Source organism: Alexandromys fortis, unplaced genomic scaffold (assembly GCF_014885135.2).
Source record: "Alexandromys fortis isolate MF-2015 unplaced genomic scaffold, M_Fortis_MF-2015_v1.1 scaffold_149, whole genome shotgun sequence".
NCBI classification, from domain to species: Eukaryota; Metazoa; Chordata; class Mammalia; order Rodentia; family Cricetidae; genus Alexandromys; species Alexandromys fortis.
In genome coordinates this window covers 189,603-211,760 of record NW_026068025.1, presented here as the reverse complement: position 1 = coordinate 211,760, position 22,158 = coordinate 189,603, and the positions used below count along the sequence as shown (strand labels likewise).

At 52.7% G+C, this 22,158-nt stretch overlaps 2 protein-coding genes across 4 annotated transcripts; both read right to left on the bottom strand.

Annotated features, from left to right (window-relative positions):
• Positions 1–452: 452 nt before the first annotated feature.
• On the bottom strand, positions 453–11,956 carry Trim11 (tripartite motif containing 11). 3 transcript variants are annotated; one of them, XM_050163693.1, is made up of 6 exons: positions 11,401–11,956; positions 8,457–8,552; positions 7,538–7,768; positions 3,437–3,459; positions 3,255–3,355; positions 453–1,842 (listed from the first exon to the last, which is right to left on the bottom strand). In XM_050163693.1, the coding sequence occupies exons 1-6, from the start codon at positions 11,803–11,805 to the stop codon at positions 1,295–1,297; spliced, it is 1,404 nt and encodes a 467-aa protein (XP_050019650.1). In that variant the 5' UTR covers positions 11,806–11,956; the 3' UTR covers positions 453–1,294. The 3 variants fall into 3 exon arrangements, with proteins under 3 accessions (XP_050019650.1, XP_050019651.1, XP_050019652.1); XM_050163694.1 differs by having other exon boundaries at positions 7,538–7,765; XM_050163695.1 differs by lacking the exon at positions 8,457–8,552.
• A 183-nt stretch (positions 11,957–12,139) lies between these two features.
• Positions 12,140–21,188, bottom strand: Trim17 (tripartite motif containing 17). The gene is made up of 6 exons (XM_050163696.1): positions 19,112–21,188; positions 17,588–17,683; positions 15,956–16,186; positions 14,076–14,098; positions 13,878–13,981; positions 12,140–13,482 (listed from the first exon to the last, which is right to left on the bottom strand). Exons 1-6 carry the CDS (start codon positions 19,610–19,612, stop codon positions 12,932–12,934), a joined length of 1,506 nt encoding a protein of 501 aa, XP_050019653.1. The 5' UTR covers positions 19,613–21,188; the 3' UTR covers positions 12,140–12,931.
• Between the last annotated feature and the right edge of the window lie 970 nt (positions 21,189–22,158).

Genomic DNA, 22,158 nt, shown 5'->3' with positions numbered 1-22,158 from the left:
GATGAGCTATGTGAGAAATTACCCACCAACCCCAGGGGATCAAGTCCTTTTGGTGCCACACACTCAACACACATGTGGAATAAAGAACACATGGAACCTCCAGGTTGCCATGCCTGTGTGGGAAAGAGCTGTCTTAGATCTGGTGACCTGTGAGCCTCGTTTCTTCAGTGACTACCTCCTTGAGCCACGTCTGCCCGGCATGTCATTTTTTTCTTCTTTTGCTTTTTAACTGTGTGTGTAAGAGGGTTTTAAGCAGCGTGTGAGTGCAGATGCCCTCAGAAGCGAGCTGTGTAATTCCTGGGAGGCGGAGTTAGAAGCAGTTGTGAGCTGCCCAACCTGGGAACTGAAACCAAAGTCAGTTCAAACTCTGCCAAAGCAGCATGTGCCTTTATCCGCTGAGCCACCTTACCAATCAAGGTCCCGGTTATTTTACCCACAGGATAAGCAGAGGACACTGTTCCAGATAACCGTTTATTTAAATGTTTCCCTTTCAATAAATAAAAGCTAAAACTCCCAGAAGTGTAACACGAAAGCAGTCACTGCTGGCTCCTGTGTGCTTGGGAAGGGACTGTGTGGCTCACTCTGCAAGGCAGGCAGCCGCGGGCAGTGTACCAAAGCTAGCCAGACGCCAGGGGAGCCCCTCTGAAGGCAAAACCAGACAAGTCTCAGAACAGAAGGGTGTGTTCAAGTGCTGTTTCTGAGTTCCACGTCTGGGCCCCTTTTGTGCTGAATACAAAGGTGGACTACTTTAGGATCCGCCCCCAGTAGACGTCCATCTCTGGGGCCAGGCTGCTGCCCGCTCATCCTTCCCTGTGGCCACACCCACCATGGTAAGGACTCTGAGCAGCCCTTCCATTTACAGGACCAAATCCTGAGACGCTGGTGGGCTTGAAGCTGGCTCCCTACCTAACCTTGCCTAGTTCCTTTCGGGGATGGTGTGGCACTTTTTGGCACAGCAGTGTGGACAGGCCTGTATTACTTCTGGAAAAGCCCATCACATCACTGAAACCTTGAGTCAGAAGTGCTGGTGACACATGGGACTTAGAGATTTGGTGAGGCCTCTTGGCACTAAGTGCCATCAGTGGCGGAGAGGATCCCCCCGAGGACAGAGCCCAGCCCAGTGTACTTCCACTCTTCCTGTCTCTGAGACCGAGGACTTGTGATCCCCACGTGTGGTCAGAAAGGCACTGTGTGCGTCTCCTAATACTCACAGGACATTGTCTGTCTCCTGGGCCTCTGCATGGTCAGGGCAAGGGACCAGGAGAGGTGAAGGGACTTCTCAAGACTGTCTGGGTCACTGGGGACCAAGGGTGTCCCCAGGTACACCTATCAGCCTGCAGATGGTCATAGGGGTCGGGCTACTAGACAAAGGTGAGAAGAGGGGCCGGAGTGTACCTGAGAAGGGGGTCTCAGGGAAAATAAAGAGCAGCGACCCATCTGTGGCACTGTAGAAGGAGAGATGGCCAGCTTCATAGTCCAGAAAGATCCCCACACGCTTGGGAGGGTCTCGTAGGGGGGAGAAGGCCCGCTCGGTGGAATTATAGAAACTCCCCAGGAACACCAGAATCCAGAACCCGTTGCCAGCTGACAGCTCCCCCTTCTCCTTCCTGTTGACATTTTCTTTACATACACCAAGCGCCCAGCTGGTACGGTCCCCAACTTCTACCTCCCAGTAATGGCGGCCAGAGGTAATGCGTTCCTGGCCTAGCACGCAGGGGCCTGGGTCAAACCGCTCCGGGCTGTCAGGCAGGGCCTGCCGCTGGTCACCACGCTGCACACTCCTCCGGTCCTCAGATAAGACCAGCTCCGGGTTGGCGGTGTCTGGGTCTAGAGTTATGTCCCCTGTGTAGAAGCCCGAGGTCAACCACACTCCCAAGTCAGCCCCCATCTGCTCTGGCAATCAGCCAAACCCTCCCCTGCTGTTGGCTGGAGCCTCAGGTTGAACTAACTATCCCCAGTAAAGAACTTCACCTCCCTGGGAAAAAACACCTACTCTATCTTTACCCAGAATGTTCTAGAAACTAGTCCTACATCTACTTATGCTGACAAGAGAGCATTCTGACTGCTTGCTTACTACACAGTCGAGGGTGACTTTCAAGTGTAGATCCTTCTGTTCCCCCACGTCCTGACCACTTTTTACATTTGTTTTTTGTCTTTCACTCCCCAATGGAGGACTGGGTTTGGGCAGCAACGGCACCCTGGGCCCTGTAGGATTCTAACAGGGACAGGCTCAGGAACTTCCCGGACTACAGTCTCAGGGGACTTCTGGTCTACCTACCTCTGGGCCTGGCGTGCCCCCCCCCCCATCGACCTTTGACTTGAACCAAGGGCAGCGGTCCCTTGGACAACCAAGGCTTAGCAACAGAGTCCCTCCCTGGCTCCCGAGGAAGGCCTGACAATGCACTTTGCCAGTCGTAATGGTCCCCTTACATCACACCTGAACTTCTGCTGTTAAGATGGTTCAGGTGGGGCCTGCTGATAATGTCAGGAGGGGGTGGTCACCACAGCCAGCTGTGGGATAGAAGAATGTGCACTTCAGCCTCATTCACGGGCTCCAGGAGAGGAGAGGAGGCAGGAGTCAAGTTTGCTCATAATGATCTGGCACAATGACCCACAGAACAGAGCCTCCCCCAAAACTCCTTAAAGGTGGGGGTCCAAGGAGATACTGAGCTGGGGAGCTCATCAAGGTGCCAGGCGGGAAGTGTCCAGTGAGGGCGGGAAGGCTCCGTGCCTATCCTCCAGCCTTGTCCACGCATCTCTTTTTTTGTTTTGTTTTTTGAGACAGGGTTTCTCTGTAGCTTTGGAGCCTGTCCTGGAACTCGCTCTGTAGACCAGGCTGGCATCAAACTCATAGAGATCTGCCTGCGTCTGCCTCCTGAGTGCTGGGATTTAAGGCATGCATCACCACTGACCAACCATACAGCTCTTTCTTAACTGCAGCTTTTGTAACAGTTAATACTAAGCAAAGTGTCTCCTGGATTTTGTGAGCCACCCTAGCTAATTATCTGACATTAGGTAGGGGCTGTCCTCACAACCCTTTGGAGGAAGAGCCGGGAGACAGAAATATGGGCACCCCTGGGTCTTGGAAGGGGCATTGAAGTAGGGCAGTCTTGTGAGGCTGGGCCTGATGGAGAACGGCTTGGTTTGGAAATAGCCATCCATGGTAACATGTCTAAAGCAGAAGGAAGTTTCTAGAACAGCTGCTCTAAGCTACTGGATCCATGACAGCTCTGCTCCCACGACTAAACACCTACCTTGGAACCTCCGCAGGATCTCCACCAGCCCTGGGACCCGGCACACGGTCCTCAGCTCCATGGGCACCACCTCTGGAGGCTGCAGCTTCACATCCTGCACCCTACAAGGGACAGCTCAGCTTCATGCCTGGGGCCAGCAGCTGGGCCCCACCCAAACCCTGCCCGGCTGCCCAGGCTCATACCTGCATAGGGCGTCCTTAATGTCCTGTAGAAGGGAGGAAGGGTACACTTGTTACCAAGGCTCGTGACCTCATCCTGGGTCTCCCCAGATCATTCCAGCCCCTTTTGGCAAAGACACACACACACACACACACACACACACACACACACACACACGTGGGATCAGGTCATAGGCCTGCGGAGAAATGTCCTGGAGGGTAGACCAGGTTCCAGATCAAGCTCTGCCTCTTCCTTTCACAGAAAATGATGGGTCACTGCCTACTTTGTCCACGGAATCCCATGTAGCAGGACTCCCTGCTACTCTTAGGACAGGACAGGCACATGTGTTTGCCCCATGAATGGGAGTGCTGTGTCAGGTGAGGCCCCCACTGTGCCCACTGTGTCCTCTGCCCCCTCTCCTAATACTGTCTCCAAGGTCCCACAGATGCCCCGGCTTGGCCTTCTGTGTCTATTTATCTAATCTGCACGAGCACTGCAGTCAGCAGCCAAGCTGTGTCCCTCCCTCCTCCAGACCTTGGAATGTAACTGTATTTCAAGATACAGGCTGTCGAAAATTACTATTAGATACATCCCTATTTTTTATGGATCAGAGAGGCTCCAAATGCCCCCCCCCCACCAAACACAGGCTTATGACTGCTCTTGGTTACCCACCATCAATAGAAGGTAAGCCTCTATTGTTGAGGACACAAGGCACTTTGGTCGCAGGTCATAGTGAAATCAAGTTGAATGGACCTGGAAATAACCTCCCTGGTGGCTAGCTGTCAGAGGACCAAAGTCATCAACAGACTCACTCAAAGGTGGATCCGAGTGCAATGCCAACCTATGAGGCAAGATGTGCCCACTGCAACAATAGTGGCATGGAGGCTATGGGGTAACCAACTGCTTTTTCACTGGGTTTGAGACCTGCTCAGCAGGACAAAGGAATTTATGCCTGTAAGGCTAGGGAAGCCCTTGGCCCTAGAGGGGAACCTACAACTGTGGATTTGCTAGACAGACATTTGTCAAACCACCTTCTAAATGTTTATGTTTCTATCATCTATAGGTAAGAACCTTGGCTAGAGAAGATTCTCTTTGCAGGAGGCAGGAGGCAGTGCAGAGCCTCAACACTAGTCAAGGTCCCGAGAATGCTCAACGCGTCATTTCTGTCCGCATGGGCATCCCCACGAGGGACATCACAGGAGGGAGCGGAGGATGGAGAGAAATGCTGGGAAATGCTGTCTCTGGACCTGACATGCCCACTGGACTTAGGAATTCACAGCAGCTGTGGTTACCCGCACAAGGCCAAGCCAGTCAGGAAGTCCAGCATGACAGGGGTGAGCTCATTAGGTGACTGCCAGGTTGTCTAGCACGTATGGGCGACACAAACCGGACTCGGGGTCATTTATATGAAAGAGAGTGAGAGAGCAGACAAGGGAAGAACAAATGCTGGGGTGGCGGGGAGTAGGGCATAGGTGTCTGAAACTTAAAAAAATTCTTTTTGCTTTTCTTTCTTTTTTTTGTTGGTTTTTCAAGACAGGGTTTCTTTGTATAGCCTTGGTTATCCTGGAACTCACTCTGTAGACCAAGCTGGCCTTGAACTCACAGAGATCTGCTTACCTCTCTCTGCCTCCTGAGTGCTGGGTGCCACCACCACCCGGTGAGAACTAATAAAATTTCTTTAAAAAAAAAAAAAAAGTCCCAGCAGGGAGGTGATGGTGCACACCGTTAATCCTAGTACTCAGAGGTTGAGGCAGACAGATCTCTGTGAGTTCAAGGCCAGCCTGGTCTACAAAGTGGATTTCAGGACAGCCAAGGCTATAAAAATCCAGGGAAAAGAGGAGCAGGAGGGGAGCAGGCAGTAGTGGGGTACAAGTGGGGGAAGGATGGGGGGCACATGTGCAGCTAGGCAGCCTGGTGCTGTGACATACGAGTGGATGGCCAAACCCACCACATACAAAAACAAATCCAAATCTGGTATTCACACAGATCTCTGCACCCCCAACTCCAAGTCACCCCTTCTTCCTAAGACCTTCCAGCATTTTGTCGTCCTATAGCCCAGGAGGGTGACTGTGGCTAACAACCTGTACCCTATCACGTCTGATGAACCACAAGATGGGTTTGACTTTTCGTGTTTCCTGTCTGGACCAGTGACTCTCACTAGTTGCTTACACGAGTATGAGCACCTTATCGTGGGTACACAGCACACGCATGCACGCATACACACACCACACCACACACACACAAAAAAACCTTTCCCTAACAACATACAGCAATGTGTATTTATCTTTGAGAAGGAGCATGAGATTTGAATGAACTTAGCATGCGCGCGCGCGCACTTACACACACACACACACACACACACACACACACACACGTTAGGTGAGAGGTGTGTCAGTGCATTTAATCTGCTCTACCGGCATAGGCCTCTGTCTCCTTCCTCTCTGTTCCCCTGGTCTTCCCTTCAAGAGCTCCCAGAGACATTTCTATTTGGCAGGCTCTAGCCATCTGACAGCTTGGTAAAGGTCAAAATCCTTGGGTGTCTCTTCCCAGTGAGCCACCCTCCTGCTATGGACCCAGCACCTGGGCCTCAGAGGGAGCCTCTGTCCTTCATGGAAGGCAAAGGGCCAGTCTTAGACCCCACATCTACACACCAGGGAGATGGTATTGGGGTGGCGGGTGGCACAAAGCACAGCCAAGTCCCTAAGGAAGGGCAACGGTGACCCCCACAGCTGCACTCAGCAGTCGCCCCCTGAATCCCATCAATGCCCACTTGACAAATGGGGAGATTGAGGCCCTGAGCCTGTTGAAGGGTCCTAGAACTGACTGCACTGTTCGTGTCATCTAGACTGCCCTGCGACAGAGGGCAGAGGGACAGAGTGTTCTGGCTTGGGGGAAATGAAGAGAAGCCAAGATTCGGGGGGGAGCAGAGCTGAGGCATACATCTCGGGGATAACTTTGAAAAGAAATCAAAGAAGTGAGGTGCAAAGGGACTGGCTACATTTTGAGGTACATATGGAAATTTAATCCCCACCACGAGGTCGTCTGAGGAGGACTTCTCTGAAGTGATTTGTCCTAGTGGTTCTGGGAGCCCCTATCAGAGGCCTGACCTTAACTCCCCAATCTCACACTGCTGTAGCAGAAAATGAGGGGGACGACCCCCCACAAAGATAACCAGACATTCAAGGTGTGAAAGGGCGAAAGGGTTGGGGTGTGAGTCCTACTGAGCTCTCAGGGTCCAGGAGCAAGGATGAGTAACCAGCGAGGGACAGAAGCACCCCCCTGAACTAAACGAGTCCTATCCTGTCCCCCAAAGTACATGGGCTGGCCTACATCCACTCTGCTGTGTCCACAGAGAACAGCCTGAGAAGATGGGAAGCCATTGCTGGGACTCTTTTCACAGTCTGCCTCACAGTGTGCCCTCGTTTCACGCCTATACACTCAACTGACTGGGGGTTGAAAGTAAAATCACATCTGGACTGAACACATGACACTTACCCTTCCCATTATCCCTTAAAAATGGCGCAGCAGCTGTTGAGAGCGTGTTCTGAATACTCAGACTCTCCGGTCAGCCCGCAGCAATGGAAGGCAGGCAGAGGATGTGCATAGCTGATACGCAAACCCTGTACCCTTTCATTTAAGGAACTGGCGCATCCCCACTGGGAGCCTTGGGGGCTGGCATCCCTCTCTGTGGACATCAAGGGCTACTTCTCTTTCTTTTATTCATCACACCGAGTATTGGGTGGCAAAATGCTGGGACACCCGTCTTAGTCACTGTGATATTTACAGAAGACAGGCAGGCCAGGCTCTCTGTAGACTCTAGTCGGTTATGGACAAGCTCTGCCAACACTTTCCCATTCTGAATCCTTTGCCAGCTCAACCCCCTCACATGGAGCACAGTAGGAAATACCAGGCCTGCCTGTGGCCAGTGGTGGAGGCAGAAGGCAGGCAAGTGGCTGGGACTTGGGGCTGCACTGCATGCCCCGTGCTCACCATGCAATAGGAAGGTGCAGACCCTGTGTGTCTGGAGAGGAAGCAGCGTGCCCAGCAGTGGGGTGAGGGGTGCGGACCCGATGTTCCCCTTGAGAGTACCGTGGAGCTCCGGACATTCCGCCCAGCCCACTCACCTGCAATAACCCCAGCGCTGGCAGCTGGCAGCGGTTCTCGAGCTCCGAGATGAGGGCTGCCAGCTGTGTGCTTTGCTGGCCAAGTCTCGCGGCGCCTTCGCGCAGCCGTGGCAGGACCTCCAGCTCCTCTTCCTCCAGCTTCTGCAGCAGTTGCTGCTCCTCCTCTGCCAACAAGCGGCGCAGCCTCTCAAACTCGCCCAGCACATTCTGCCGCTGGCTCTCCACCATCTTCTGTAGGGCACAAGAAAGACAGCTGAGGGTGAGGCCTGATGCCAGACCAGAGACTGACCATTTGGGGGTGCCCACACCCCAAATCCACCACCCTAGGCTGATCAGACACAGAATAGACCACCAGGAGCTGTCTAGACCCCAAGAGCTGGAAGCACATCCAATCTGTTATTCATGGCTGCCCAGATACACCGACAACTCTGGGCGAGATTCACAACCCAAACCCACCCCTTGAGCCAGCCGACCTCCAATCTACCACCTGTGGCTACTCAGATTCAAGATCCATTCCTGGGCCCAGCCACACCCAACATCTGTCACACAGGCCCCAAGTCCATCTCCAGATGTCAGCCAGACCAAGCTGCCATTGCAAAGCTAGATATGCTAATGCCAAATACCTCCCTGACCCCTAAATACACTATGGGGGACCTCCCCATACCTGGCCTGCTCCTGATATCCATCGAGACCCATCCTTGGGATCCCTCATGTCTGCTCCCTCTATTACCCTGAACTCAAGCATGTCAGGACCCCAGGAAGGGCAGAAGGACAGAATCAAACTTTAGCATCCTCGATTACACACACACACACACACACACACACACACACACTGGCCTGACCACAGGGTGTCTCGGGCTAGTCTGGCATCCAGCTACTGACTCAATGCTCCCTCCTTCACCCGGGACCCAGCACCTGCCTGCCACAAGGCACAGGTTTCCTCAGCCTGGGCTTGGAACAGCATCGCATCCTCCATTTGTTTCCGCAGGTGCTCCAGGGACTTCTCCAGCCTCCCCTGGTGGGATGGAGACCAGGCGGTGCCATGAGAATCCCAACTGGCATCGGGCCCTATAGGGGGGCCCAGACACAGAAGTCTGCCTCTTCCCTCCTGACCAACCTCTTCCCCATTAGGCCAAATGAAATTTGTCCGGATAATGGCAGGATACAATGCTCCCCAGTGGCAGGTATCCTCCTGATTTGGCAGTATCCCCTTTAGTGACAAAGGCTACCCCTCCCCCAACTTACCAAATGTCAAGGTTCCTCCTTATTTTCGGTTCTAGCCCTGTGACCCTATGTCAGTCCTGCTGGCCTCTACAGAGTAGACAGCTTGTTCCCTGCTTGGTGGACGCACCCAGGCTCCCTCAACAGGACACACCCACCAAGCTGGCACTGAAAACTGAGCTTCCCTCCTCCCTCCAAGCCACATCCCCCTCCTCTTCCCGTGTGGTCATAAGGGGTCACAGCAAGTCAGAGGCTAAGATTTGAGTGTTCCCCAAAATTCCTAGGTTGAAAACCTGATCGCCTAGGTGATGAGCAAGACTTTTGGAAGGTGACTGAGATATGAGAGTAAGGCCCTCTGGATAGGATCTCAGAGTTCCTGCTTCTTCCACGGGAGAACACAGCAAGAAGGGGGCCACTTGTGAGCCGGGAAGCAGTCCTTACTAGACACACCGTGCCCCTGGACAGCCTCCAGGGCTGTGTGCCACAGCTGTCTGTGGCTAAGACAGAGGTGGGAACGTACCACGGGGGCTCAAGCCAGATGCAGATGTGACTTCCCATCCCACCTTTTCTCCCAGTGCCTTGTCTGGGATGGATCTGATCCCGTTTCCATTTCCACGTCCCTGCAGTTTCGTGTACCCCAGAATGGCAAGCATTCCTATGAACAGGTCAACTGGGTAGCATGTGTTTGTCTCCAACAGGGTCTGTTTATATGGACCCAAACCTTATCAAATCCAGGCCTGGACAAGGTGCTGGAGGAAATCCTGCTGTCAGTTAGGGAGGAGAGGTGGAACCCAGATGTGCTCAACCATCATCAGGGCTATGGCAGAAGCCCTGGGCCTGTCCCAGATGCTGTGTAACTTCTCTTGTTACTTGGCCCCCTCATCATGTACACCTCCAGCTTGCGATCTAGGTTCTGTCCACGTCTTTCCCGTGTTTTCTCCTGGAACACAGGGCCTCACACATGCTAAGCGAGTGCCTTACCAGAGTTACATCTAGCCCTCTCTGTTGTAACAGGGTCTTACTGAGTCAGCGGTTACTGGCTTTGCACTTACTCTGCAACCCAGGTAGGGCCTGAACTTTGATTTCCCTGTCTCAGCCTTCTGAGTAGCTGGACAGACATGAGCCGCCATACCCAGCCATTTTCTCATAAAAAAAAATCCTTATTATCTTGATTACACGTATGTCTGCAAGTGGGATGTGCACCTCAGTGTGCATGCCTGTAGAGCCAGACATGTCAGCTCCCCTTAGAGCTCGGGTTACAGGTAGCTATGAGCGGCCCAGCATCAGTGCTGGGAACTGAACTTGGGCAATCTGGAAAAGCAGTAAACTCTAACTACTGGAGACATCACTCCTGACCCCATTTCCCCATTATCCATGCTGAGGTCAGGGACAGCATTTTAAACAGAGTGACCTTGTGAAGCAGCAGCATGTGACGCCGGCAAAAGCTTCAAGTTCTGGTTGCCCTGAGATAGCCTGGGTTCTCCCCTCAGCTCCCAGTTCCCGCCTATGTGAACCCTCCTCCCACCTCTCTGACTTTACTGCAGAACTGGAGGCTCCCCTCTGGGTACTACTCACGCATGGCCCCGGGAGCCACAGCCAAAGAGTGAACTTGTCACCAGAGCCATGGAAGCCAGTATGGCCCAGGGGACACCATGGCAAGCTCCGATGAGTGGAGGAATGGCAGACCCACTGATCACAGGTAAAAGCTGTTTGCTGACTTCCTGGTGTCCCTGTTAAACTGTGTCCCCATTTGCGAACCTGCCCAGGTGCTGTGAGGTTTAGGTGGAGGGAAGCGCTTCTGCACAGACATAGGCGGGCAGAAGGCAGAGTTCTGCAGGAGACACTCTGCCTTTAGCATCCTACTTCCTAGACAGGTCCACAATTGCTGAGACCCGGAAGTCCAGGGCTCTTTCTGGTAACTCCACCTGTTTGGATAAGAGCCCTAGGGTAACGGCTTCTCTGAGTATTTCTTTCTTTTTCCTTGTGATGCCCTATGCAGGAGAAAACGCTATTTGAGCTGTAACTTTTCTCCTGTTGATCTGTCTTGGTAGCTTAATTGTCAAGCTCAGACAACGACCCTAACAAGAAAGACGATAGGCTTTTCTTCTTCTAATAGAGCAGTTTTAGAGTTGCCCTGCCAGGATTTATCATGTCACTTCTGGAAAGATGTGGGTCCCGTTCCGCACCATCAAGGGGCTTGCGGTGGCAGAAAGGTAAACCCACTGAAACAATGAATCCGGTAAGGCGCAAGCAAGACGAAAACCACAGGGATAGCTCTGTTTATAAGCTTCGATCCCCTGTGCTGAAATCCAAAGCAAAGGAGACTTGGTGCCTGCTTATTCTGGTGACCTGAGTTCATGCTGGGATGGTAACATATTGGCCGAGTGTCAACTCTGACGTCAGCCAAACTGTTCATCGCACAGGCACAGCGGCCCCTCCAGCCCAGTCAAGACTGACTGCCAGCGCTCCGTTTTCCCGGAATGCCGGTGCAATCGCATCCTGGGAAAAGCCAGGCTACACTCCGACCACCTCAAGGGACCAGGATAACTGTAACTTACACTCCCTCACCCAAGGAGGGACAGTGACGGGACTTCCCTTCGCTCCAGGCACGGACCGGACCGGTTGCCTCCGGCGGAACGCACCTTGAGGTCTTCGGCCGCGTCCTGCAGCGGTCGTACCCGGTGAGCCCAGTGCTCTGAGCGCTCGCAGGTGGGACACAGCAGGCAGAGGTCGTCGCCGCAGAAGGTGGCCAGCGGCTCGCGGTGCGCCGCGCACACGCCCTGCGGGACCGGCGACGGCGGGTGCAGGCGCCGGGCCATTTCTGCCATTTTGGCGAGCGGGCGGTTGGGTCGCAGGTTCCTCTGCGCCGACAGCTCGCGGCACTCGGGACACGCATACGGGCCCTCGGGCTGGCCCCAGCAACGTCGGATGCACTCGCGGCAGAAGTTGTGACCGCAGTCGGTCATCACCGGGTCGGTGAAGTAATCGAGGCAGATGGCGCAGGTGGCCTCCTCCTGGAGGTTGGTGGACAAGTCTGGGGCGGCCATGGTGCGGGTGGCAGCGCCTGGACCAGGCTCTTTGCGGTGCACGGCGATCAGGCTACTCCGCTTGCGGGGGCTGAAGGGGCCACGGGCTCGGGACGAAGTGAACACACTCCCGGCCTCCCGTGTAGTGGGTATGCCCAGTACTAGGCTCGCAGACTTCCGCCGGAAGAGGAACCGTGGCGGAAGCAGGAAACTTTTTTTTTTTGGAACCCGCTTTTGTCCTGGATTGGCCGCTGCTTGTCACACGGCCTGGAGGTGGGACCGAATTGGAGCGCATTAGAGCGCCTATTCACGATGACAGGTCTCCGCAGGGGTGGCCCCTGCTCCCCCAGATTGCAACTTTGGCCGCAGGTCCGGAAAGGGATGTAGAGGAGTACCGAGGCACAGGACGACCCCGAGGACGTGCAAACACACCTAGGCTATGTTCGATGGAGTTGGTGGTTTCCCAATGCGCTTTCACCCTGTGTCCACAGCCCGCAGCACCCCTGGACTGTTGTCGCTCAGACACCCCCAACCCCACCCTCATGTCTGGGGGCAGACCCGAAGAGATCAGGGATAAGAAACGAGAAACGGTGTCCGGCCCGAGGGTCCAGAAGGCTCACAGTGAAAACCACTTCGGAAATGCGCGCGCTTGCCAGGGTGCCAGTAACTTGTAACGGGAATGGGAAGCGAGGGTTTCTCCGGAGAGGGAGTGGTAGGAACGGGCACTTTGAGCAAGGAGTGAGGAGCCCTTCCTAATCATCTTAAGGGGGTGGGGGCGGGGGCGGGGCGAGCTCCACCTTCTCTGTGAAGGATCCGAAGGCCAGAGGGCGCTAGGAACCAAGACATCAGCAAGCTTTTGGGGCGGGACCAAAGCTAACAAAACAGAAGACCAACTTGCCCGGTGAGCAAGTTCTCTCGGAAATGTCGGGGCCCTTTCCAAAGTTACCCTCATTTAGCATCTTATCAGTAGTCAGTTCAGAATTTGAGCATTTTAATCGTGGTTGTATTTCGGGAAATTGTCCTGCCAGCACAGGTATTGGCTCTCAGCGCTCCCAGAGAAAGCCTGGGTAGGTAGCCACGGTGGTGAAGTGCCCTGACTTCCGGGGAACCCAAGGCACGCCCAGGGACTGTGTCTGGTTCCAAGTCTCTATCCCTTCACCCACATGGTCACTGTGGAGATGACCATCTGGCCCGACTTTGGAGTTCCCAAGCAGAAGAACGGCAGCAGCGGCCCAGGGAAGGCGGTCTGGGAGAAGCTGTGCAAGTGACACCCATCGTTCACACTGTAGAAGGACACCTCCCCAGCCTGGAAGTCCAGGAAGATGCCCATGTGGCTGGGAGGCTCAGTGAGTGTGATGGGAGTGGAGTCAGGTAACAGGGACAAGTGCTTCTTCCCCTTGGACAGCTGCACTACCCAGAACCCATTTTCCGGGGATTTGGGCACCCTGTCCTTCCGGCTCACGTTGTCCCTGCACACGCCTAAGGCCCAGAGTCCATCCCCGGTAAGATTCATGCCCACTTCCCAGTAGTGCCTTCCAGAGGAAAAGCTCTTCTGTCCCACAGCGCAGGGGTAGGCCACGAACCGGTCCTTGCTCTGGGGGGTGCTGCCCTCTGGTGGTGGGCTCAGGTACCGCCTTTGGCGGCTCTCGTACAGGAGGAGATAGGGGTACGCAGAACTGGGGTCCGGCACCACATCTTCTACAGAGGGTCCAGGTGGACAGAGAAAAATAGAGGTCATTCAAGGTCAAAGGTGGGAAGGCCAGAACCCTCAAAATAGGCGGGGGTGAGGCATGGTGGCCAAATGGCTCTTTTCCATACCCACTCAAAATCCTCCCCTCCACCAGTTCCAGCTGAGAATCGGGGTTACCTAAGGGTTCCACACTCTAAATCCCCGTGGACATTGATGACGGGGAGTCACTGGGGATAACTGGGGAAAGCTTAATTCAGCAGATGGTCAGACTTGGAAAGACATTAAGTACAGTTTAAGGCACTAATCTCCAGTTGGTGACTCTGATGCTGCGTGGCATCCGGGTAAGGTGGAGCGGTGTCAAGGGAACTGGGACTCGCGATTGGAGACCTGGGTGTCCGCTTACCTTGGAAACTTTTGAGCACTTCTATCTGCCCTGGAACTCGGCACACGGTCTTGATGGCTACGGGGAGGGCCATCTCTGGATACTTCACGCAGAGGCTCTCCCTCCTCCAAAGAACACAGACTCATATGCTCTCTGGCTCTCCGTGTGGCCCTCCCTCACCCACCTCCACCACGACCTCTACTGAGGGCAACATGGTACCTGGCCAAGGTATCCTTCACGTCCTGCAAACAACGAGGAGGAGAGTTAAGAGCTGGTCCCGCTGGTTACCTCTAAGCTACCTCTGTTGCCCACTGCTTTGGGACATGTCCCCTTCCGGACAGCCCCTTCCCAGATAGCAGGTTCATACGCTCCCTGGATCTTCCCTTTCCCTCCATTTGGCAGGCGCTAACCATCTCCTCACGGCCACAAGCCTGGGGTCAGCAGAGAGTAGGTGACAAGTTCTGCGAAACCTGCACCACTTACCTTTGCAGTAGAGGGGACAGACCACAGGGCCCCTGCTAAGCAGGCACTCTACCACTGAGCCACCCCCACCCGGCTCTTTACCCAATACTTCCTTTGAGGCAACTAAGCCATGGATCAGTCAGTTGTCCTTGTATGTACCACGCCTGTGTGTGTGTGTGTGTGTGTGTGTGTGTGTATTATGATGCCGTTTGCGAGCCTGGCATAGAAGATGCTAACAGAACAGCACCACCCTAACAACAGAGTAAGTCTATGCTGTCCATCCATCCAAGCGACCCCAGCAGGCGACCTGCAGAGAGCTTCGCTTGAAGAAGGCTGCTCAGGCATCTCCGTGGCACAAATAAATTGCCAGCTTCTCTGCTCCCGTGCTTCGGAGCCATTGTTAACTAAGTGTTACTCGTGCATGACCACAACCCATGGAACACGTAACCCAGGGTACACCCACAACCCATGGAACATGCAACCCAGGGTACACCCACAACCCATGGAACATGTAACCCAGGGTACACCCACCACCCATGGAACATGTAACCCAGGGTACACCCACAACCCATGGAACACGTAACCCAGGGTACACCCACAACCCATGGAACATGTAACCCAGGGTACACCCACAACCCATGCCCCCACAGTAGCCTTGACAGCCGAGACAGTCACTGACACCGTGAGCTAAGGACTGGTTCACGCCCTGGGTGGATTTTATCTGAGTAGCCTCAGAAGAGCATGCAGTTTAAAACCTAAGAATTCTTTGCTTTCTGGATTTTTTTTTCTTTTCCCTTCAGTATTTTCAGGTTGAGCGTAAGTGAAGCCATTCAGGAAGTAAAGCTGTGGATAAGGAGGACAGGGTCCTGAGTTTTCCTTCTTTGGACTCAAGCAGCTGCAGATCCAGTTAGGGTGCATCCAGCAATGGGGCGAAGAATGAGGGCAGGGAACACAGTGGGCACGGTTTGAGGAGGGAGAGCCTAGGGCCTCTGGAGAGTTTCTAGAAACCCAGAATCTACAAACACCATTAACCTTCTGGCCTGGGAAATCCATGCATTTATAGTGTTCCCCTCGTGGTTCACTGCCTTGTCTAGATGTGGTGTGCTCCCCGGCAGAATCAGGTTGGAATACAATTGCTAGCGTCACAGTATTGAGCAGTCACAGTGTGGGCCCTTAGGAGGTGAGGAGGCCACAGGTCCCTCGGGGTAAACGGAGGTGAGAGGGGGTGGATAAGTCACCTTGCCTCATTCACGCTGGCAGATGCTGGCTGACTTTTGTCGTGAGGCCTTTACCAGAGGAAAGCAGTTGGAAGTACCATGCTCTTGGACTTCCAGAACTCTGGGCTAAAACAGCCTCATTTTTTTTTAAAAAAATGCATTTTATTGTCTCTCCCTCGGGGTGTGTGTGTGTGTATCTACTGGAGGGCAGTGTGAGATGTTCGCTGTTCAGCACTGAGATGGGATGGGTAGGTGGCCCTCAGCCCTGCCCAGCCCCGTCCTGTGTGTCAGGCTGCATGCGTTCTGCAAGCTCCTGGGCTGAGCGCACATCCTCAGACCATGCCCCACCTCATGGTGCACCCACAGGTTTGTGGCAGCACAGGGAAGGTCCCAGGGATTCTCAGCACCCTCTGGCCTCACCTGCAGCATCTGGAGGGGCCCCTGCTGGCTGTGCTCTTCCAGCTGCAACAGGAGCAGGTCCAGAGAGCTGCTTTGGCTATCCAGGAAGGCCTTGCTGTCCTGCAGCCTCCCTACGGTATCCTCTTCCTCCTTCTTCAGGACCTGGAGAAGCCGACGTTCCTCTTCCACCAGGAATAGGACCACCTTCTGGAACTCCTCCAGGATGCGCTCTCTGCGCTCCTTCACTTTCTCCTGTGGGAGTGGGATGTGCCCAGACAGGATGGCTTTCCTTCAAGGTTGCCATACAGCAGTTCTAGACAGTTGGTGACCTAGAACTCTTGGTCAAAGTTGGAAACCAGGGCCTTTGACAGAGGTCCCCATGCCATCTCTTGTTACACCCTAACCGATCAGACCCTGAGTGGCAGCATTCCTACATTCAAATGTCTGCGTGTCCTGGTGTGGGTGGGTTCAGAACATGCCACCTCAAGGAAGGACACAGGCATGATTCATAAAAAGGACAGTGGGCTCCTAATGACCAGGCTAAACGTCAGACTGGAGTTATCGAAAGCTAACCAAAACTCCTAAGAAATCAGAATTTCACCACAAGAGCTAAACTTTCCAATCAGGCCCCTCCCTCCTTGGTTTCCTCTCTCTTACCCCCACAGTGTGTGTGTGTGTGTGTGTGTGTGTGTGTGTTATGTACTTGTCTTCCTTTTTTTTTTTTTTTTCTGAGACAGGCTCTTCTGGGGTCACACACAGGCGCACCAACAAGCCCAACCCCCCGAATAGGTCATTTCCTGTGATCAGGAGGAAGTCACTTGCCCAGCAGTGATAAAGGACTGTTAACCAACTGGTCGTTTTTCTATTGTCTCCCTGATCCCACTTCACACAGAAGATAGCTTTGGAATGGAATGGCCCGTCTGCAGCCCTTCTCAGATGCGAAGGTACAACTCGCATTTGTTTTATGGGAAATTTGCCTGGTTCTAGACGAAATAGAGCTATTTAAGATCTGAACTAATTAAAAAAAACATTTAAAAGGGACTGGAGAGATGGTTTAGCAGTTAAAAGCACTGCCTGCTCTTCCAGAGGACCAGGGTTTGATTCCCAGCACCCATACAGGCTCACTCATCTTTAAGTCTTGTCCTGGGGGTATGATGCCCTCTTCTGGCCTTGTCTGGCACTGCATGCACGTTTTTCATAAACACACCCAGGCAAGATGAATTAAAATATTGTCTGAACTAGCCAGGTGCAGAGTGCTGTAGTCATAGCTAGCTGGGAGGCTGAGGCAGGAGGATCACTTAAGCCTACGAGTTTAAGGCTAACTTGAATAATTGTGAAGACCCTGTTTACAAACAAAACCTTTTACATGTGGTGTGTTGTAATTTGTCCTCTGACCAACTTCATTTGTTCTAGCAGGCTCCATCACCTGAGACTCATTTTTTGTTTGAGGACCATTCTCACTATTATTAAAATCATCTTTTAAAATCCTGCTTACCTGTCTTGTGTAAACTTAATTCCAGGTCAGACACCAAACCTTCAGAGTCCAGGAACCCCTTTCCTCCCTGAAGCCTCCCACCCTGAACGGGCCCTTCCTGTCATGGGATGAGGATGGATATGGAGACACAGGATGGATGACAGCCATTGGGCACCCACCTGCCATTGAGTTAAGGTCTCTTCCCCCTTGGCTTGGAGCGTCTCCGTCTTCGTCACCTCCTCCCGAAGATACTTTATGTCTTCCTCCAACTTTGTCTGGATACACAAACACAGGCCTCAGGTAAGTGGATCCCATGTCTGCTTATGTCTGGACTGTGTGGTCTTTCAGGTTGCACTGAGACCCTCTAACAGGAGCTCAGGGAACCAGACAGTCCCCATCCCCAAAGAGCCTCAGTCTCCCAGATAGCTATAACTATAGCTGTGCACTTCTGCACCTGGCTAGTTCGAATAATTTTTTAAAATTCATTTTGCCTGCATGTGTTTCCGGAAAAAAAAAATGTGCATGCAGTTCCAGGAAAGGCCAGAAGAGGGCTCTGGAACTCCTGGAGCGGGACTTAAAGACGGGCTAGCCACTTGGGTGCCAGGAATCAAAACAAAGCGAAAATCAGAGCACTTTGGCAGCGAGGTGTTCAGCCCATAACACGCACGAACAAATGACCTTCAGTCAGGAAGTAAAACTGGATGACTGAAGGTTCCAGCTCCCCACTCCAGTGGCCATGCCAGGCTGTGGGCCCCGAGTTAGCCCATGAGATGTTCAGGAAAGGAGTCTTTATTGACCTGGGTTTTGGAGGTTAGATCACTGTAATATACACTATATTCGTAAATTGTCTATGCTGCCTGAACTCACTGAGCAGCTGTCTTTGGAAACAGGGTAGCCCTGCATCTATTTTACACTCGGGCATGTTTGTCTCAAAATGTCCTTGAAAGCCCCTTGTCCTGGGATGGGCTGGCCCCCTAACTGTGATAAGTAGAGGGGTAAAAAACAACAACAACAAGCAAACTGTAAAATAGCCCAAGAATAAAAATGTGCCCTCGAGAACAATTAGAAGACAAGGCATTTTCCAGAAGTTAGGGCTGTTGATCCTGTGATAGACAAAACGCATCATGAGGAACATGGAGAGAAAGCTCAGTTAAAACAAATAAAAAATCTCGAGCTGACTGCCTCAACTGCCCCAGTCAACTCTGCTGAAGTCTCTAAGTCCCCGATTTGGCAATGTTGCCTTTTGCTCCTTTGATCAGGCTCCTCCCTCAGTTGTCTCCAACCCAAGTTGTCAGCTTGCTGTTGTGACCTCATTGGATGAAGTCTTGCGTTTCTCCACTGCTTCTATCTGCTACTCATTGTCTTTACTGTTGCTTGCTATACACCTAATTACATCCCTCACTAATAATCGTGCTACCCTAGACCCTCCTTGGGAACAGGCAGATCTGGCATACACCTATTTTGCCCTGGGGGCAAAGGACACTTCCTTCCTGTTGCTTGGCCTCCAAGCATGCACGTGCCGCCCCCCCCCCCAACAGCAGTGCTCTTTTTATGAACTGAAAGTCTACATTCCTCACACCTTGAGTAAAAGCCAACTTGACAGATCCCCCCAGCCCCAAGCGTTGATCACTAGCCCCTGGTCATTCTTCCCCAGTGCTGGCCAAGGCTCCTCCTGGACAGGAGGCCCCTCATCTTGCATTCACCTTATACTCCCTTGCAGCCTCATCCACAGGCTTCACGCTGTGCACCCGTTGCTCCTGGGCCTCCCTGCAGACCACACAAATAGGGCTCTGGTCATCCTGGCAGAAGAGCTTGAGGGGCTCTTGGTGTGTCTGGCACAAGTCTCGCTTCTGCAGCCCAAGGTGCTGGCGGGCCATCTCTGCCACCTTTATCAGTAGGCGGTTGGGCCTCAGGTTCCTCTGAGGGTTCATCTCCCTGCACTCGGGGCAGGGGAAGCAGCCCTTTTTCTTCTTCCCTTTCTTGACCTTCCCTTTCTCCCAGCTCATCAGGATGCAGTTTCTGCAGAAGTTGTGGCCACAGGCAGTCATCACAGGATCGATGAAGTAGTCGAGGCAGATGGAACATGTGGCCTCTTCTTGCAGCCTTCTGGCAAGTTCCACAGCATCCATGGCTCCTGGGGAGAAACAAGGGAAGGTTTCCACTGTAACCCCCTTGCTGGCAGAAGCACAGAACTGGCGCCCCATGTCTGCCTCCTCTGTTGCTCCTTCGTGGATGAGGACAAACGTTGGTGTCTGAATGTGGCATACAAAGACACTCTGAACAAATGCTAGCCAGACCCCTGAACCTTGGCTGCTACGTGTGAACTTGGTCCCTAAGTCAGCTTAGCCACAAGCTCCTTCCCATGCCTTCTGGGACTCCCCAGCTGTTGTGCATCTGCAGTCAAGTCCCACCTCAGCTCTAGGGCCACACTTCCATCCCAAAAGGCTGCCAGAGTCAAGGGCCAGAGTACTGACGTTAGCAAATGCCTGGTAAAGCAAAGGAACTTAGAAAGGAAGGGCGATCCTTTCCGTTAAGGTGCAACACAGAGATGCCAACACAAAACACAGACAGAGGGGCTCCATGCAGACACATGGACACAGGGGCTGCGTGTAGACATGGAGACACATGTGCATACGAACTTGCACACGGGGAAACATGTTTGTAACTACACATGAACATGTCTACACAGAAAACATGTGCAAGCACACTTCCACAGTGACAAGCACAGGCATGTGAACACACACACACACACACACACACACACACACACACTTGAAAGGATTCAGGAATAAGACTATAAAAACGGCCGGGCGATGGTGATGCACGCCTTTAATCCCAGCACTCGGGAGGCAGAGGCAGGTGGATCTCTGTGAGTTCGAGACCAGCCTGGTCTACAAGAGCTAGTTCCAGGACAGGCTCCAAAGCCACAGAGAAACCCTATCTCGAAAAACCAAAACAAAACAAAACAAAAAAGCTATAAAAACGTAGATTCCAGAAATAGAAATGTAAAAATAAAGAAATATAAAGTTGTAAGCCTAGGAGAATGAGAGCAGACTGTCAGCAGCTTCCTCAGTAGTTTAAGGATTAAAACTATTAACAGCGGGTTATTTCACTTTACAACCCATAGCTCTATTTACGAGGCCAAAGCATCTCTCTGCAAACTGAGAGCCAGCCTACTGATATGAGCTGAGTCAACTTTTAGGAAATAGATATATGACCTCTGGGTTACGCATTATCCCTGCTATGTGAAACTGGCAGCCTCAAAGGGAAGACTCGGGGCTTCAGTAAACACTGTCTGGAAGCACCCAGGAAGACAATAGGTTAAACACAAACATTAGTTTAACTGAAAAAGAAGATTGTAAGGTAATCTGTATCTGAATTTTACCTTGAGATTATGTGAGAAGCTTTTTGCTATCTTCCAAGTTCCCAGCCTAAGAACCAATTATTCTAATTTATTAACCCTCTGATATTACTAGCAGTCCCTTTTCTGACTAATTGCTAAAGACATCTGTTTTCTTGCAATTAGTGACTTTCACTGTAATTTCCTCTGAAACATATTTCAGGATAGCTGCCTAGTTACCCACTGACTTTAGAACCCACTCCCCCTTAAGGTCTCCCTTGACTAACTCACGGTCGGGGCAAGATCATAAAAATTCCTTTGTTCAGCCCTAATGCTTGGTGTCCCTACTATAAAAAGTGGGTTCAGAAACTGGCCGTTTGCCACAGCCTAACAAACACCATCTCTGGCTGTGGTCTCAGCCAGCTGATAAGCTTCTGTGCCCTGTGGTGTTATTATTATTATTATCATTAATTTTTAAGTTTGCTTCTGTTTTTCCTGGAATCTGGTTTCTGGAATAAAGTTTATTTCTGGTTTATTAGACTTTGGTGGTCTGTCCCCATCTTTGTGTGACCCCCTGGACCCAACAACACACACACACACACACGTTCATAAACACATGTACAATGCACTGGCTCCCTGGAGTCCTCCTACCCCAGGCAGTGGAGACCCCCATCCTCTTTCCCAAACTCCCTATTGAAAGTTCAGAAACGAAGTTGACCCAATACTTCCTTCCTGTCCCCTCTTCTCAGTCCTTAAAGTCAAGGCATTTTCGGACATTCCTGAGTGGTTGCCACGTTAGTTTCATCTGAACTTTCTGGGAGCAGAGCACATGGCATTAGCTCCTCCTGAACCTCAAGAGCCCTGAGGGGTGCACCGCTGATTACCTGATCAGAACATGAGGGAGGGCCAAAGGGGCAAGGGGACCTCGAGGCTCTTGGTTACCTAAAGTCCTTTGTCAATGAGGGTTCATCTAGGAGACCTATGCGGTCAGAGTGATTCACGGTTGAAGCCTACAGTTCGAAGTGTAACCTTTGATGGGCACAGGATGGCGAACTTGTAGAGTCTCGGCTCAGGGGGTGCTGGGGAGTTCTCTGGGTGGCGAGTACTCACAGGGAAGGAGTCTTGCACTGCGCCAGATGCCAGGGCAGGTGCGTCGCGTGGGGAGAAAGGCTGAGTTTGCCCCTTAGGACTAGGAGAGGCCGGGGGCTAGGGCAGAGGGGCTTTGTGACGTCAACGCACGCAAGTGGGTTCCCTAGCAAAAGAGCCGCGGGGGGCGGGGCTGAGACCGCTGCTACGCGGAAGGATGGAGGTGGGGCCTCACTGGTGAGGGGTGGGACCAGCGAGAAAGGGGCGGGGACAGATCAATGGATGGCAGAAGATGAGGGGTGGGGTTCATCGTTCCGATGGGGC